Source organism: Caloenas nicobarica, chromosome 3 (assembly GCF_036013445.1).
Source record: "Caloenas nicobarica isolate bCalNic1 chromosome 3, bCalNic1.hap1, whole genome shotgun sequence".
Classification (NCBI taxonomy): domain Eukaryota; kingdom Metazoa; phylum Chordata; class Aves; order Columbiformes; family Columbidae; genus Caloenas; species Caloenas nicobarica.
In genome coordinates, this window is record NC_088247.1 from 28,413,701 (window position 1) to 28,431,812 (window position 18,112).

Consider the following 18,112-nt stretch of genomic DNA (forward strand, 5'->3'; position numbering starts at 1 on the left):
GACAGAACCAGCAGTTTCAGTGGGAAAAGATCAGATTTCCTAAATGTAGAAAGATGTTTAGTATATAAACACAGAATTTTTGTATATAAAATGTGACTGAAACATAGCAGTGGAGTGAGGAAGCTTGTAGTATTGAGCCCTGTGCTTAATAATAGAAGACTTAGGACTGTCCATCTAGCACTTTTTATCATCACTGTTCTAAAAAGTGAAATTTCAATTTGTTCAAATTACTTTTATTTTGTAGTTTTATTCTGCAAATAAGAACTCTTAAACCTTTCAGAGTCACTTCATGTCACTAATATACAAGAAGCAGCAAAACTTGTATCTAGAGTGCCTTGACATTTTTGTGTAACTACTGGTACAAGAACAAGAAAATGTTTTCAGCATGGTCCAAAAAAAAAAAAAAAAGCTTAACATGATAAATTTCACTTTTATCACCTGTAAAAACATCAAAACTATTGAAATCGACTGTAGCGATAGAGTTTTTTACATTCACTTTGTGGATTGCTTTTCAAGGAATTTTTGTTTCCATTCTGTAATAGCCTAGCTGGCCAGCCTGGTTACTTTTTTTTTGTTGCCTCTGTTCATTGTACAGGAGAAAAGGAGAAAGTGTGAGACACAAATATTGACAAATGACAGGAATTTCAACAAATATGAAAGGCAAAGCTAAGATCTGAAACAGTATTTGTGTTTATATTTAAACTCTGAAAATTTTTATCAGTGCTATGGTACAATTTACTTGTAGCAAAAGAAGTTGAACTGACGTTGCAGCCCCAAGTTGGGAAATAATGTGCGTAACAGCTGTACAGTACATCATGTTAATGAAAACCATTTAGAATTGAGGCTGCAAAACAGTAGTCACTTGAACCTTTTGTATTCCTTACAATAAATGCAAAGCCATTAACTTGTTAATGTAGTATTAAGTTTGGAAAATTGATTCAAGTGGAAGACAATGTGTGGGGATGGTTTCATCAGCGTTATTTGTGTACAGAATCCCCAAAGGGGATGCTTACATACGCCTTTCACAACCCCAGAGTAAACTTACTGTTCCTGCAGGAAGAACAGTAGAACAAGTAGTACTGGTATGATGTTGATTTGTTTCAGAACCAGCACCTGACAAGTAAATTTAAATCTTAAGGAATATATGCAGTACTTTGCTGGCAACATGCAAAGTCAAAGTACGATTACCTTGCACTGCAGATACAACGGATTTGACTAGGGAAGGAGGAATCCTTTTTTACAAACATGTGACTTGTATGATCAAAAAAGTTTACAAGTTATAACGTGTCTTACTTTCTACGAGGCATGCCTGTTTTTTTTCTGTTAATAGATCGTCATTCTTTGGCACCCGATCTTTGAACTATGAGTTTTCACACTGTTTTCCACTTGTCTTGCTGCTTCTATGTTGCAACCAACATAGTTTTGTATTTTATATCTTCATTACCCAGAGAGTGGGTGGTCAATGTGTGGCTTTAGGATTAATTGTTTCAATCTGTTTGCTTGATGTATTGTGTTGATTCCCATTCAGATATTTACTTTTGCAATGTAACTAAAAGATAATTGTTCTTTCATATGAAAATGAAACCCTGTTTCTGAGTGAGTCAGATAATTATGTAATTAGTAGTTTTCAGCACATCTGAAACAGTTTTTTTTTCAGCATTAAGTTTGAATTATTGTTGTTTTTCGTTATGGTGTTGCTTTCAACCCATTCGACTTTGCTTTTGTGTTCCCATATCGCTGTCAGTTGTTTTCTCATCAGCTAACATAAATCATATGCATAAATTTTCATTCATCTATGTATAGATGAAACGTGTATGTGTATGGATATGCATATCACATAGAAAAATGTTCCAGACTGACATTACTACCTCAACTTGTTAATTAGTTCAAGTGATGTTGAAAATATTAAGCTTTGTCTCAAGCAATAGTTATTTTTCCTGGAGATAGTTGAAGGAAAAAATATGTAGTTCATTGACACAGAGCTAGATGATGGTAGCTCTGCAGACACTGAGAAATCTGCTAATGTTAAGATTTCTTCTTGTATGCATCAAATGCATCCCTTTGATGTAAGGGCTTATAATATGAATTTATCCAGTTTTCACTGTAGATGTTCAAGTTCTCTGTGGTATGGAGGGCTGAGCTCATCTGTGCTTGTACAGTTAGACAAAACTAATGTTTTGCAGATTTTTCTTCCTTGTCTACACTCTAATGGAAGAAGTTCCACCAACTTCTGATTAATAATTCATAGTACATAACTTGAGATATTCTCTTTCTAAGCAAATTTTCTAGAAAGCACTATATCACAATCAAAGTTTGTAGCTTTAATTTGTTGCTGGTGACTTCCTCTTTTGAATTCAACAATTCTAGTAAGGTTTTTCAATAGTCTATGGGAGTTTGGGTGTTCTCTTTTTTTTCTGTTTGTTGTTGCTTGGGATTCAATGGTACAGTTTGTGTGGTCAGAAACAAACTGCCCTTTTCAGAGCTCACAGAAGAATGAAGTGGTGCAGGACCAGAGTTTTACTTAGGGTCTTTTTTCCCCCCACATTTCAACTCTTCTTTAATATGAAGGAAAATTTTGTAATATATTAAAAGGCAATTAAATGGAAAGTGCAGAAGTTGATTTAGCAAAGATAACAGTATTCCTGATCTTTTTCATGTGCATAGTCACAAAAAAGTTTCTGCACAACTGTAATACAGAAGATTACTTTGGCTGATGGATGAAGTTAAAAAAAAAAAATCTGAAACCTGGTTTTTTTTTTCCTGTAACAAAAGTTATTAGGACATTTATTTTTTGAAATTAGTGCTAATACTTCAGTGAACTTATTTTGGAACCAGATCATCATATAATTTGCACAGCAAATACAAAAGAGAACGGTTGAGGAAGGAGATTAAGGCCCCAAACTTAGAGGCATTCTTAAATTACATGTGCATATTTTTTTAAGAATGGGTGCATATACAGCAAATGAATCATTGTGACAAAATTCTTCACAAGAAATAGTAATTAGAATAATTATGCCTTAGTTCCAGTACATGTTCATTGAATAGTATGTTAAATTTCAGATTGTGCAAGATGTCATCAATTTATAGTCAATCATGCTTTTAAGTTTTCTGCCTCTTACTGCTTTCTTCTACTGTGAAAAACCTTGCAACATTAAAAGTGATCATGCATGTCCACAAAAACTGAATTATACAGTATAAGCAAAATAGCATTATAATGTATAATTAAAGAATGGAAGGACTCCAGTGTATTTTATATTTACAGCTGTATCATTTTATTAGTAGTTTTTATATGGGTTATATTACTATGCTGCTGTACTAGTAGGATTGGTATTAATACCATTACCATTAGGGAATCGGGTAAAGGGATAGCATTAGTTCTCTAAAATACATAGTTTTATAAAGTATGTATGTATATATGCAGTTTATAGAATGTACAATCCTGAAGATGCAACATGTGGGTAGAATGCACTGCTAATGAAGCTTCCTTTAGTTATTGTTATGTGTGTGTGTATATATATATATATATTTGTGGTTAATGTTAGGAGATGTATTGTACCCATTTTTTGAGGTTTTGGGAAGTTCATTTTCCTGTTTTGTTGTTGGGCACGCTTCGTGTATTCACCTTTAGTTCAAAGAGCATAGGGCTGCTTATCTCCCTGTTTGCTTCCTTTTTGGAGAGGTTCATGTAATGTGAAAAATAAAGAAAATTATGCCTCTAAGGAAAAAAGGAAGTTATATTACATAAAAGAATGGGTTATTGAAATGTAATATTTAGGCAATAAGTTTGCAGTGTCTTTTTCCTGTGCTGCGGATTCCATGTAAAAGAGGTCTGCTGATAGTGTTTCTTTGAAGATAGTCAGTTATTGTTTCTAGAAGGTCAAAGCCTGAAAAACCATGTTACCTGTGTTAGACTTGTACAAAAAGCAAACAAGAGAAACTGCTATGTATATTTGCTCTGACAATGTAGAGCAATTTTTTTTTATTAACACTCGTTTCACTTGAGCTTCGAATTGAGCCCATACTACTTCACTGATGTGGAGGCTCTGCTAAAGCTGCTTCTCTACTAGTGACACCTTTAGTAGCTGAAGGAAAAACAGTTGCTTCTGTGCAGTGTCTCTGCTGTAATGTTGACTGGACTGTGGCATTAATGCAGCTGAGACACGGTTGTAATGTTAATACAAATTTACAACAGATTTTATAGCAGGTTGTTGAACAGTAGAATTAAGGGGGGAAAATGCAGATGTGGGACATACTTTAAATACTTAAGTCCTTAAAAAGTGCGTGATCGGTGATGTTACTCCTCTTAGGTGAATTTGGGGTTAGGGTGTCATTTTGAATAGTTTAAGTTTTGCATTTTTTTTAATTAAGATTTGAGCCTTATTGCTGTGTTTTCCCTATGCTATGTACCACAAATGCAAAAGACTAAAGAGAGCCAAATATTTCTGAAGTAGATGATTTTCTGTGGTAATGCACCTCATATTGTTAATTAATCTTAAAGTGCCGATTACCGGCCCACACTGAACTATTCTGACAGTTCCTAATTTTTTGTTTCTTTTTTACTCATAAGTATGGCTTTACAACAGACAATTGTTTTAGAAATGAGAGAGTTTCTACTCATTTTATGTGTAAAATATAATTTCCCAGTAATGGATTTCTCTGGAAACTTGGTTTTGTTACAGAAATTGATTGTATGTAAATTAATTTTAAAACATGGCATGCATATTTTGAAAATAAATTGCCCAAGCCTGAGTTTTTTCATCTAACAGATGAATTAAATTTACTACAAATAAAACACCAAAGAAAATCTCCCAATCCGAAGAGAGATTGTGGAAGGTTTGCAGTAATTATTGCCCATCTCTTTTTATGTATTATCTATTACTTTCTGATTTTAAGGTACGTCTTTTCATGCTGATGTGCGCACAACCAAGACGATTCTTTAAAAGGAATGAAACAATAACCTACTCAATGTGAAGTTCTCAATGAACTATAGTACTATCAGCTGTCACCTGTCAGCTCTTTAGATTTTTTCTTAAAATTTTGTTTTTATATTGAAGCCCAGTGAAAGCAATTTTGTTCTTGAATGTGGCATAATTTAATATTTTAAAACACATTTTTCTTTCTCTTTCAGCTTTACATCTTCCAATCCAGCCTTACAACATGGGTAAAACTCCTGCACTTCAAACCTGAAGCAATCTGCAGTCAGAAACTTTGGTGTTTTAATAGTCCAAGATACCAGAACCTCTTCAGTTGCAACTCTGACAGCTGTGCAAGAGGACATCCTTAATCCTTCAAGCCAGGCTTCAGTTTCTCTTGACTCCTCTTTGTAGTCTTTGAGCATTGCCTGTTACCCAGTTATAATTGCTGTTACAAATCATAATTATGTTTTCTGGGCAGTTGAGTGAAACAGATAAAGATGTAAAAGTGGCCTTATGGTAAAAAGGATTGTTTGCATTAGTGGTACCAAAATCAGTATGTTCTCTCCCAGCCTCAGAAGTCAGAGTCTTGCAGTTGCCTAGTGTGAAAATACTAGTAGATATAGTGACTTTTTTCTTTTAGGCAGGCAGCACCAGTATTTTTATTGCCATTTGGTATAATTAGGTTTAAGCAAGACAATTTTAAACACAACATTCTCTTTTATAGTACAGGTTTCATGGACATTTCCAGATTCTCTTTGTAGTCTCAGTTTCTGAATCCTGAATTCTGAAGTTTTATTGTCTGTATTTAAATGTAATGTAATTGAAACCTTATTGTGAAGACTGGAATGAAGCCAAATTGATATTCTACCTTCAGTAGTTTCCTTAAGATGCCTTGAATGATATCTGTCCATCTTGGTATATATTCCTGGGAAGAATGGTCTGTTTCTGAGCTGAATTCATTATAGGTTTTTTAACCTTTTTTTTTTTTTTTTTTTTTTTTTTTTTGGTGTAAATAGACCTGAAAATAAAGATGTAAGACTGGATGCCTATCTGGTGCTTTACTCATCATACACTATTCTAATTGCCCACTTAATATGTGTCAGCTAAGCTAAAAAATTCCACATGCTGTCACTTTAAAGTTGAAGATGTGCAGCAACTTGTATATTTTAGTCTCTGGAGTTCATCGCTTTTTTTTGCAAATCTAGTCTGTTTTCTAAATAATCAAAATTTTGTTTTGGTTGCTTAAAGTTGCAATCTACCTTGCTCATATAACAAATTAGTTTCCAATGCCTGAATTTCCAAACAGGGAAAGAAATACATGTATTTTTAATAAAAATTCAAGTAGTAGTTGTGGCTTCAAGACAGTGTGTTCTTGATTTCCTTCTGTTTTTAACCAAAAGGCATTCATTCATTAGCACTCTAAAATCCTTTAAGGAAGGAGCACCTGACTGTGCTTTGCACTTAACTGTATGCTTTCATCTTATTTCAGCTCTGTAGAATATCTTATGTTTGGAATTTTTGTGACCAGTTTTGGTATTTCCAAAACTTTACAAATATTTTCTTTCTGTGGTGTGAGATGTATCCGATGTAAAGCATCCTCTTGTGGATCCTTGCAGTTGTGAAATAGGTGCTCATGCTGTATTTCCTGCCATTGTGCATTTGGCTCTAGGTTCTCAGGAGCAATCATCTTTGTGTTAAAATCCCATTGCTTCTCTCTTGTTTTCCTTTTGTGTTTATGAATGTTATGGTATTACTCTGGCAAGACCATCAGAAGCAGTTGTCTCTTCTTGTATCTTCACTTTGCTCGAACATGGGTCTGAAAAGATTGAGGTACTGACAAAACATGAAGGAACCTCTGCCTTCCCAATAGAAGCTGCTAAGTAGATGGGCAGATACTGTTTGCTGGTCGTGACTACTACCAAAAATGTACTTGCAACTCAGAAAAAAAGAAAATTAAAAAAGAGAAAATAGTTTTCTTCACAAAGTAGATAAACTCTTTTCTTCAAATCTCACAAATAGCATTACAGGCTAGTGAAGCTGGAAATTAGCTTTTTCTCACACTGCTAGAGCTTTAAACCTTCTCACACTCATTTTACATCAAAATGGCCATTTACTGCAGCAAAATTTAATACTGATTTATTTTGGATAACGAAGGACAGAACATAAAGCCACAATATTTTCTTCTTCTCTTGTGTTTCAAATATTGCTGTTAAATAGATATTTAATCTCTTGAGATACCTATAGTTTCTTGAATATAGTACCTGCATCAAACCATCTGGAGTGTTTCTCCACAGTTCTGGTGAATGAGAGCTCCTCTAAGCATGTTCTGTAATTTCTATATGGTTTTGCAAAGTAGGTAAGTCAGCAGATAGCAGATCCTGGCCTTAATAGGAACATACATACATTAGGAATAATTTTCCTTAGAATCATCTTACGAAAGAGATTTATAGAATAATAAAGAAACAGGCTTTGCAGGTCAGTGTATTTAGCTTGTTGAATATATTGCTGAAAAAACATTTCACTTAATTACTTTTAAAATTGGGTCTGTGTTCTATGGAATTTAAAAACTAATAATTTGGTAAATTTTTCAGTATTGATAAAGCACTCACAGTTTTCATAATACACTTGCAGTCTTTCTGGATTTTCTTCATCCAGGCAATATATATCATAGTACATATATTTAATATATTTTATTTAAGTATAAAAGAAAAAAAGTTATGAAAGGGGAAAGGGAATGTAAGTGGATAATGCAAGAGATCTTGCTACATCATTCAAAGGCAGATCTTTAGTAATGATTCATTATTGTAAGAAAGGATTTAAAAAAAATAATTACTACCAATTAAGTCTCCTGAATTACATATTACATATGTTTAACCTGTCTAACTTTGAAATTTCACATACTTCCACAATAGTTCCACTGGAAATTGTACCTTTCAGTGCAGTTAGGTACTAGTGATACCTAATGAAGTTTTCAAAATACATCTGCAAAATAGTCAGAAATGGTGGTTTTATTTATGACTAAGTGATTTTTACACTTTCAAAATACAATCTGTACTTAGAGTTACATTAACTTCCAAAATAATGAAACAATTTAAGTGCCTGTGAAAAGTGTCCTTTAAATGATATTCATTTTAGTGTTTGAAACAGTCTTTCTGAATAAAATGGCTGAGCAATGCAAAAGTGGCATGTACCTTATTTAAAACTAGCCAGTCAGTCATTGCAAGCTAGTCAGATGTAGTTGGAAGCCAACTGCTGTCCTCATATTCACTAGTAAAGGGTCAGCCTTCTGGAATTAATTCGGTAGTACTGGTCTAATGAATGCGATGTGAAATCCCAACTCATATCTTGATGTTTCTGTGCTAATCATGTTTGTCAAAACTCTCAGACATCTCTGACTGCTATGGAAGATTGTAGTCAATACATTTATCCTGTAAGGATGATGATCATATTTGAAGGAAGGCAAGGATAACGTACTCTTTCAAGAAAACTTTCTTTCCAAGTCTTTCAAATCTTTACAAAAAAGTTTACTGGTTTTGAGAGTTGTGGATTTTTTTTTAATTTTTTTTTTCTTTTTTTAAATTTTATTTATTTTTTTTTTAAACAATCTGAAAAAATCCTGTTGGTAGGATTTGGGGCAGGTTACAAAAATATAATGAGGTTATGATGTTCTCTTGGACTATTACAAAGTAAAAAAAAAAAAAAGTCAAAAAACCTCTTTCTTAAGAAGATCATACCATGTCGTAAGGCTGGAGATGGATGTAAAGCTACAAAGAAAATTGCTTATGAGGTAAGGAGGAATTGTTGAGATGCACAAATCAAAACAAGTATGGTACGTTTTGCTTAAGTTGCTGTATCTTCTTTCATAGTCTATACACTGACTTACGGCTTTTTCATTTTCAGATTTATGGTGGGCTGTGGCAGATGTGATGATTGGTTTCATGGCGATTGTGTTGGACTGAGTCTTTCTCAAGCACAGCAGATGGGTGAAGAGGATAAAGAATATGTGTGTGTGAAATGCTGTGCTGAAGAAGACAAAAAAATGGAGTGTTTTGATCAAAGTGTACCAGATACTGAAGTGAAACTTGAAATCCATAGAGAAGAAAAAGCAATTGAGTGTGAAAAACCAGGGATGTCGAAGCAAACACCTACCTGTAATCTAAATGTAACAAGTGAAAAAACAAAGCAAACAGAGGACGCTGGGAAGCACAAAGTCAAAATCTTCAGACGGGTGAGTCTTAGTACTTAAAATTCTGTTGATTATTCGGGGTAGAAGGAGCTTCCTTCTAACCTCCTGCCATTTAAAATACCACATTTCAAACATTTTTGTGAATCCAATTTAAAACTTCATTATTATTATCAGAGTGACTTCATTTTCTAACTGACTTTACTCTTTTCGAGATTATATTGCTAAACTCCTTACATTGAGCAGGGTTATGTGCGCATCATATGCACGTGTATATATGCCTACATGTATAGGTGTATGTAGAACTTTGTATATTTTTCTTTCTAAACACTTTTACGGGATATCTCTCGATTTGCTGAATGATAGAAACTGCAGATCTTTTTATCTGTAGAACAATATGAAAACAGTATTTTCGTTTTGATTGTTTTAACTTAACTTGTTTAACTTACATGTAGAAGAAAATGCCTAATGCTTTAATTAGGGCCTTTCTGCTTGCTTTGTGTCTCATGTTACTAACCAAAGGATAATTTGCAAAAGCGGTGAGATGTCTTTATTACAATTCTTTAGAATCTTTTAGTATATAGCATCATGTTCATCATAACTTAATCATCAGTAATCCTTTTTGTTTTATTTCTGCATATTAGTATTGTAATTCTGACATGGAAGCTATTCTGTTTAATTTTGGTTTACATGTGCTTTCTAATCATGAGTGGCTTCTTGCAGATATGTAGCTAAAACTGGTTAAGGGATGTTCATTGGTATCTCTGACCTTTTAAAATAGCAGAAAACATAGTGTTTTTCAACATCGAGCCTAACTGGAAACTGCCCATGATGTGTCTTCAGCTACTATTTCAAAGAGATTGTTAAGCAATATTTGGCAGTACTTTGGGATATCGTTCATTAACGTTTTAGAAAATATAATATGGTGGTGCATACATCAAGGCAATTCATTATACAGTGTACTTAAAAAGGAAAAAAACTGGGGAAAAAAAGTGTGGTAACTATGCAGTGGTGCATTGTGTCATTCAGTAGCATGCTCATCTGTAAATGTTTATTTCAGGAATCTGGTGATGGGAAGAACTTGGCCGAGTCCAGAGACTTGGATACTAAAAAAGGGCAACATGTTCCTGCTCGAAAAGTATCACAAACTGCTGTAATTCCTCGGCGGTCCACTGAAGATAAAAATGAAAAAATAAGTAAAGAATCCCTTGGTGTTGTTGAAAGGTCCACGAAATCAGGTAGTGAGATTTGGTGAAGTACTATACACTGTAATTCACATGTATGTACAGTGTAGGATGATGACTTTCTTTATAGAATCAATTTTTCAAACCACATTTCGTAGTGCAAGTGATGGTGATCTGAAGAGCTGTTTGTTCACATTATATTTATGATCTTTATTTCTCATTTCTTTTTAAGTTTTATTTAGCAGGTGAATGTTTCCTGTGTAGATGTGTGAATGTCTCTTGTTTTAATAGCAGAGGATGCTCACATAATCAAGAATGGGAGAAAAAGTACACAAAGACATCTCTGTGTTTAAGCTTCATTTCACATTGCAGAAAACTTTGAAATACTATTACATAAAATACAATGAAATACTTAATGTACATAAAAGTGTTTTAAATATAAGCGATACTTAGACTTACTGATGTCTTTTGCACAAATTGACAAATTGTATTAACTCATTTCAAAGGGAAACATTCTGTTGCACACTGAGCGATCAGATTTTCATCTAAATTTTATCTGAGAGGTTGAAGGGTTGTATTTCCCCCTCCCAGCAACCTCCGTCCCCTCCACAGCTCACTTCCAGGAAGCATTATTCTACCCAGATTGTGGTAATACGAAATTGATGTCATTTGGGACTGAAATCTCTGCAACAAAGGTAGTGAGATTTTGTGTGAGATCTGCGTCTTTGTCTCCTAAACTGAAGCTTTGAATTCTTGTCTAAAAAAAAAAAACCAAACCAACAAACCAAAACACAAACCCAAACAAAAAAAGAAACAACCAACCAACCAACAACAAAACAACCACCAAAAAAACCCCCAACACAACAAAAACCAAACCAAACAAAACAGCAGCTCTTCTGGTCTTCCGCCAATCCTGATATGTTCTAGAAACTTTTTGGTGGAAGAAAACAGTGGAAAATGTCAGGGTTAAATGTAAATTTAAATATAAATATTTTATACTGAATGGTGTCTTTTACACTTCAACTACTTTGTTTTTCAACTTCGAAATTCAGTCTCACGAAATAATTGACATCCTTTTTAACTGCAAATTACATAGAGTGAAATGAGTCTTGGCATCCCTGAAGTAATTGAATTGTTCTAAAATATACTAATTGAACTAGGAGATGACAAAAAGATTTTTATAATGACAATTTCAGAACAGAAGTTAACCTTAAAATGATTTTGAACAGACGGGAGGCTTGGCAGTCTCATTTAGGACAATTAGCATAAAATTATTAAACAGCATATTTGTCTTAATCTCTTAACTGCTTTGAATTATGCTTATAGTGGCTTTGGTTATTGCTAATCTTGCCCATCATTTCCTTGTTACAGGATTGTGCTTTCAGGTGATTCAAACTTCACCAAAGTGTGGCTGGCATGTGGGTGATGGCCTCAGGCTACATTTTTTGAAAATTTTTAGTCCATTTCTTCATCCTCCTTATGAGGAGGAGATGAGCAAATAAAAGCATTATTAGAGCTGCTTTACTTAACAATCCTGGCATATGAACACTTTAGATGACAGCACAGAGCGGCAAACAGCTGTCTGGGGTCTGTACCACCTTGCTGGTGAGGAAGGGGAAATCAGTCATTTTGATAGGGATGATAGTTGCGTTATTGAGGGAGTTGGTGGTCCAACCACACAGTCTGTCCAACGGGAAAGAAAATCTGTCTTCCTATAACTGCAGTTAGTTTGCTTCTGGTATTAATGTGTTTTAAGTTGTAGTCAGTAGGTGAAAGTAAAAATGAAATACTTCTTTTTGCCATCAAACACTCAAGTTATATCTTCATCGGTCTTCAATTTCTTTTTTTCAGACTAGAAAGTGAATAAATTAATATTGTTTATTTCCCATTGTTTTCATAAATGGAAGGTTACTGCTCTAAATTAGTGGCATGTTCATGTGCTGAGACAAGTGAGCTTTCAGTTGACACTCTGAAAATTAAAGTTTGAAGGAATTTTGGTTTTTTGCTTTAATGATTTTAATTTGATTAGAAATTTCCATTCTTTCTGGCATAAACCTTATAATGGCCTTGTTTAAGAGTGTCTGTTACCTGAATCAGAAGCTGAGATTATTACAGTTGAAACAATTTTGATGGCTAACAGATACAGAAATGCCAAGTTTAACAAAAAACACTGTTTTAAAGTAAGCTTTAATATGCTTAATAAGTGCTTCCCAGTACAATATTTCTCAGTCATTGAAAAATTAATTTAAGCTTTTACAAAAATTCAAGGTAAAAAATCCTACTTAAGATCAAGCTAATAAGCACTGGTCATCTTAGGTTAGTGTAGAAGAAAATACTTTAAGACCTGTTTGTTTCTGTGAAAGAAGTTTTTTTCTGGATTAATCTGTGTAATACAAAATCCAAACCAAATAAGAAACAGAACCAAAACAAAAACCACCACTACCACCAAAAAACCACAAAAAACAACCACCGCTCTGTGAGTCCATTCCTTATCCTTGAAGGTCAATTCTTAGCAGTTTAAAAATGACATCTACAAATGGTAAAAGTTTCTAGCAGTGGCTTGAGTAGCTTACAATTTTTAACTCTGTGTTTTGATAGGTGTTCATGAGAAACAAGAAATTAAGAAGAAGAAAAATGAAAAGGGATCTATTAGTGCAACACACGTGCCAGCCGTGCCAGCTTCTAAACCTTCTGCTGATCAGATAAGACAAAGTGTCAAGCAGTCTCTTAAGGAAATTCTGATTAAAAGGTAAAGATACATTATTAAACGAAATTATTAATTTACATTTCTAATTATTTTCTTTCTGAAGGCAGAGAAAAAATATTAATTATTTGGAAGCATTTGCTTATTTTTGCCTTTGTGTTCTATGGCAGGTTGACAGACTCCAGTTTAAAGATTCCTGAGGAGAGAGCAGGAAAAGTTGCCACAAGGATTGAGAGAGAGTTGTTTTCTTTTTTTCGGGACACTGACTCAAAGTACAAGAACAAATACCGAAGTTTAATGTTCAATCTAAAAGATCCTAAAAATAATGTATGTATTATTTGTTTGTTGTGCTTTGCAGAAATCCTTTATTTGCTTTAGATTAAAGAAACAGTCTTCTATGTAGATACATTTTAATCCTTTCACAATTTATCCTGTTTTTTATTTTTTCTGTATGTTTCATCATCTCTTTGATGTTGTTTGTCCTCTCGCGTACTCAGTGTTCTCCATGTTCTTTTTTTCCTTGTTCCCCATCATTAATTCTTCAGCTCCTTGCTCTCAGTGTTTCAAAGTGTGGTGGATACAGGTTGCCTAGGTTAAGCGTTTGTCTTTACCACTGATGTGTTGTCTGGGTGTCCCTGTCCTGCCCCATAACTCTTTCCTGCTTACTGCCCCTATTTTTGTTTCTGTCCAGTAGCTTGCCTCACTGTGCTTTTTCATGCCCAGATTTCTCAAGATGGGTCGTTACTCTCTTTTCTGCTTTCTATGAGCCCATTGTTCAACATTATACCTCCTCAACTTCTATCTTTTGTCCTTTTGTCAGTTATTCTGATCAAGGTGCTTTGTCTGTAGTATACTACTATTGTCATTAGCCAACTGTAAATTATATGAACTGGCTAAATTCTGTCACTGGCTTCTCTTTGCTCATAGTGCTAATCTATGGGGGATTTTTTTTTACCTTAGATATTCAGTTCGGTCAGTCAAGAAGCATAGACATCCTTGTTACTACTAGCTTCTTTCTGCTATGTAATACAGGGCATTTGCACCTTTACAAAAAAAGAACCTCCTGAGTTACTACTGCAATGGGCATAAACTCACTTTCTCCTTTGGAACAGCAGCTAATTATACGTCTGATCATTAAGAGTTTATGTAGATACATTCTGATATGTAGAATAAATGGAGCTCTGGAGTTAACCTTGTATCTTATAAAATCTAGTACTGCTTACTACAGTGGGAGATAATTGCAAAACCACACAATCCGTATAGCTTTACAGAGTATGTTGTATGTTCCTTTTCTGCTTTATTTCCTGTTGGTTTTGTCTTGACAGCAGTAGTTAACTTTTCTACTTTCTTCTAGATATTATTTAAGAAAGTACTGAAAGGAGAGGTTACACCAGACCATCTAATAAAAATGAGCCCAGAAGAACTGGCTTCCAAAGAACTGGCTGCTTGGAGACGGAGAGAAAACAGACACGTGAGATTTGTCAACTTACGTTGTTTAGTTGACTGCCTAAGTGTATTTAACTTCTGTTTTCAGGTTAAATGTGTGTAGAAAGAACAGAATGTACATTTCACAAAGCAACTCTGACTAATCAGGAGGATCTCTAGAATTTATTTAGTATTAAAACCGCGAAGGAGTTGTTAGGACAGAAGTGAGAGAAGTGCAATAAATTCCTAACGGGGGGAAACCATGTGTTTTCTTTTCTGTGCAGCTTTGTTGCTGCTTGCTCTTTCTTTCTTCTGTCTCAAGAGTGAAGGCATCTTTGTCCTTATATCCAACAAGATTTTAAAGCTCTAGCTGGCACTTTATACCCACCAGTTTCTTAAAAAGGGAAAATATCCCTTTAGACAAACCAAACCGAACTGGTGGTGTTTATAACTTACATACTGATGGAGCATGACAATTCACCCGCCAAGAAGTAAACGTGAAGCTGAAAACCCGATTTGCCAGTCTGAAAAACCCTATAAAGTGGGAGGAAAAAAAAAAAGTATGAAGTTTATTAGGTTAGTTTGAGCAGTACTTTTCTCAAAACAGAAAGTCATGCTATCCTTCTTGCGGTGTTGACAGTTTCAAAGGGGAAGCAGGAATATAAGGAGCTGTGTTAATTTTACAGAAGATACCTTTTTCTTGGATATTACCCTGTTTATTAGGCAGTTAGTCTGATGATAGTTAACTGCAGTTAGTTACAAAATCTGAATTTGAGTTGGCAGAATCTTTGGTATTTATATGCCACTTCATAGAACTGAAAGGCGCAAAATGTGGGTGGTGTTAACTGATACGCACTTTGTGTTTGGGTTTTATGGTATTAGGAATTGTGGGTTATATCAAATGACTTCTGATAAAAAATTAATTAGTAGTTACTGTAACATAGAATAAATGGAAGTTCATCCTCTTGAATTCTGTGTGCTCAGAATGAAAGAATGTTCAGTGGTAACTGATTCAAGTACAGTGGGATGTTTTAGACACTGCAGTTTGCATCGCAACATCTATTACTCCTGGGTTTTTTTCTTTTCTTTGCATATTGCAACTGGATCTGTTTATGAGTCACAACAACTTTTACTAGTTCCTATGCAAAAACAGCTGTTGAATTATTCAGTTATCTGAAAGTCGTTTTGAGAGCAAGTCTGTTTATTCTGTAGCTATTGAAATCCCCTCTTTTGTAGTACATCTTCATTACATTTATTTTACAAACATCAATAAAATACTGAAAACAGACTGTACAAAACAGTATTCCACTACTACAACTTCAACACAAAAGCATCTACTGCTTAAAAATTACTGAAGGGTCCTAAATATTTCACAGAAATACTTAAAAATTTCTAGAAGTTGAAATGGAATACAACATGTGAAATAAATATCAATGTATAATTTGTCTGTACCTTTCATTTTCCTATTTAAGCAAAACTTTGAAACTACTGCTTACTAGTATTTTTGAAGTTTCCCCAGTGTGTTCAAAAGCAACTGTAGGTACTTGACAGACAGGTAACACAATCACAGAATCCTTGTTTCCTTATGAAACCAAACTTGAAATATTGGGGACAGCCAACACAAACCGTATTGGTTTAAGAAGTAGAAACGTGCTTTAAGAAGCAATTTAGAAATAATGTTTTATGTTTTATTTTTTGCGACAGAGCAAAGCAGCAGTGCTGATCAGAATTAGCATATCCATTACTTTAAGAATACATTTAAAAGTTTTTATTGAAGTAGAGCCTTAGTTTTATGTACTCAAAGACAAGCTGTGGAAAAATATATGTATTTACATCCTACATTGTCCCTGTTATTAGAGGAAAAGAGTTGATGCGTTTTTTATTATACCTCTTGGAAATCAGAACTACCGATCTTTAAATTCAATGTTGAAAGTCCACTTTATAACTTGTTTAAACACATGCCTGAAAATTACTTGCTGCACTATAGGTCAAATTAGACCTGCTGCTTGACACTTGCAAAATAAGAATGTTTCCTTTTTCTCAGAGGGTTTCCTTAATTGCAGTCCTATTTTCTGTTGTTATATTTGTGAATTTCCAAGTTTTATTATATGGAAGTAAATATACATAACTTCCTGTTTTTACAGACAATTGAAATGATCGAGAAAGAACAGAGAGAAGTTGAAAGAAGACCTATCACAAAAATTACTCACAAAGGAGAAATAGAAATTGAAAGTGAAACACCGATGAAAGAGCAAGAGGAAGTTATGGAAATTCAGGTAGAAATAAAAAAGAACAACACAGCATATTTAGTTCATAGATAATATGGGTGTAAAGTGGTTTGTATATGATCTTGTTGCTCAGATCTGTAAGTATATGTTAGGTCTGGTTTGAGTTCAATTTTTCTTTTAACTTCACTGATTTTCACTTCTGGGCCTTGTGGGTTTGGGTATTTTTTTAAAATTTTTATTTTATTTTATTTTATTTTATTTTATTTTATTTTATTTTATTTTTTTATTCCTGCCCAGTCCGCCAAGTTATGTTCATGACTCTGTGATTTTGGCAATAGTAGAAAATATTCTAAATCTTACCTAAAAGTTACTTAGGAATACCAGTTCAATCTTTTAATGCATTAGTAGATTTTGTGATAGTCTTCTAGGCTATACAGCTAAAGGGACAGTTTTATGTCTGAAGGGAAGAAAATACCATCAAATATTTAAGCAATATGAATAGCATTATTTGGACTACTAACAGAGTGGGGGGGAAAAAAGCTAACTGAAAAGCATTTGACTTTTCTTAGGAACCTAATATGAAGTTTTTTGAGAAGTCAGATGAAGCTGAAAAAGATAAAGAAGTAAATGAATCTGCATCTCCAGACACTACAAGTCAACATAAAAATCATCTCTTCGATCTTAACTGCAAAATTTGCATAGGTAATTTTGAATAGCACATCAAAATAAATGCATCATGTTTATATAATGCTTTTCAGTCATAAATCTCAATATGCCTCAAGAATGTAAATAAATGTGGAGTTTTTTTCCTAGTTTGCTGACAGAGATGTGGAAGCAGTGTTTTTATTTATAATTTACAAAAGAGACAATATTAACATGATACGCTGTTGGCATAAAGTTGCCTTCTACTTAAAAAAGAGGGGGGCTGCAGAGACAGAAATCTCTTTAATGGGAATACATGCTATTGTTGACTCTTCATTTCTTTATCTTATCCCATTACAGTGGCAATATTTATGGATAATAATATATAAATACATAGTATATAAACTTATAAATATTTATAAAATGTGAGATAGAATAAAGAAATGATACCTCAGTGGCAATATGTAGTATTTTTGGTGCATCTTCCTTGTCTTCAGAGGAAGTCCACTTTTGTTTCTTTAATAAAAAATAAAAACCGTTGCAATTCATTCTCTGCAGGCCGAATGGCACCACCTACTGATGATCTTTCTGCAAAAAAAGTGAAAGTGTCTGTTGGAGTTGCACGGAAGCAGTCGGACAATGAAGCAGAGAGCATTGCTGATGCCCTTTCGTCAACATCAAGTATTTTAGCTTCAGAATTACTGGAAGATGATAAGCAAGACTCATCAAAATCATCATTGACACCTCTCCCAAAGTAATATAAACTGTAGAAAAAGTATTTTAAAATGAAAGACATTATTAATCTTGTTAAGCTATTATGACTAAAGCTA

General features: G+C 33.9%; 1 protein-coding gene across 14 annotated transcripts in view; it reads left to right on the top strand.

Annotated features, from left to right (window-relative positions):
• The window catches only part of PHF3 (PHD finger protein 3), a 58,431-nt gene that overhangs the window by 30,072 nt on the left and 10,247 nt on the right, over window positions 1–18,112 (top strand). For 13 of the 14 annotated variants that reach the window (XM_065630507.1, XM_065630494.1, XM_065630499.1 and 10 more), the window contains 8 exons: window positions 8,817–9,144; window positions 10,160–10,337; window positions 12,882–13,032; window positions 13,158–13,314; window positions 14,342–14,458; window positions 16,557–16,688; window positions 17,210–17,342; window positions 17,841–18,036. In XM_065630507.1, the coding sequence (XP_065486579.1) occupies window positions 8,817–9,144; window positions 10,160–10,337; window positions 12,882–13,032; window positions 13,158–13,314; window positions 14,342–14,458; window positions 16,557–16,688; window positions 17,210–17,342; window positions 17,841–18,036 (1,392 nt within the window). Of the gene's footprint in view, window positions 1–8,190; window positions 8,704–8,816; window positions 9,145–10,159; window positions 10,338–12,881; window positions 13,033–13,157; window positions 13,315–14,341; window positions 14,459–16,556; window positions 16,689–17,209; window positions 17,343–17,840; window positions 18,037–18,112 lie in introns of those variants that run through there. The other variant, XM_065630508.1, reaches the window with a different exon arrangement.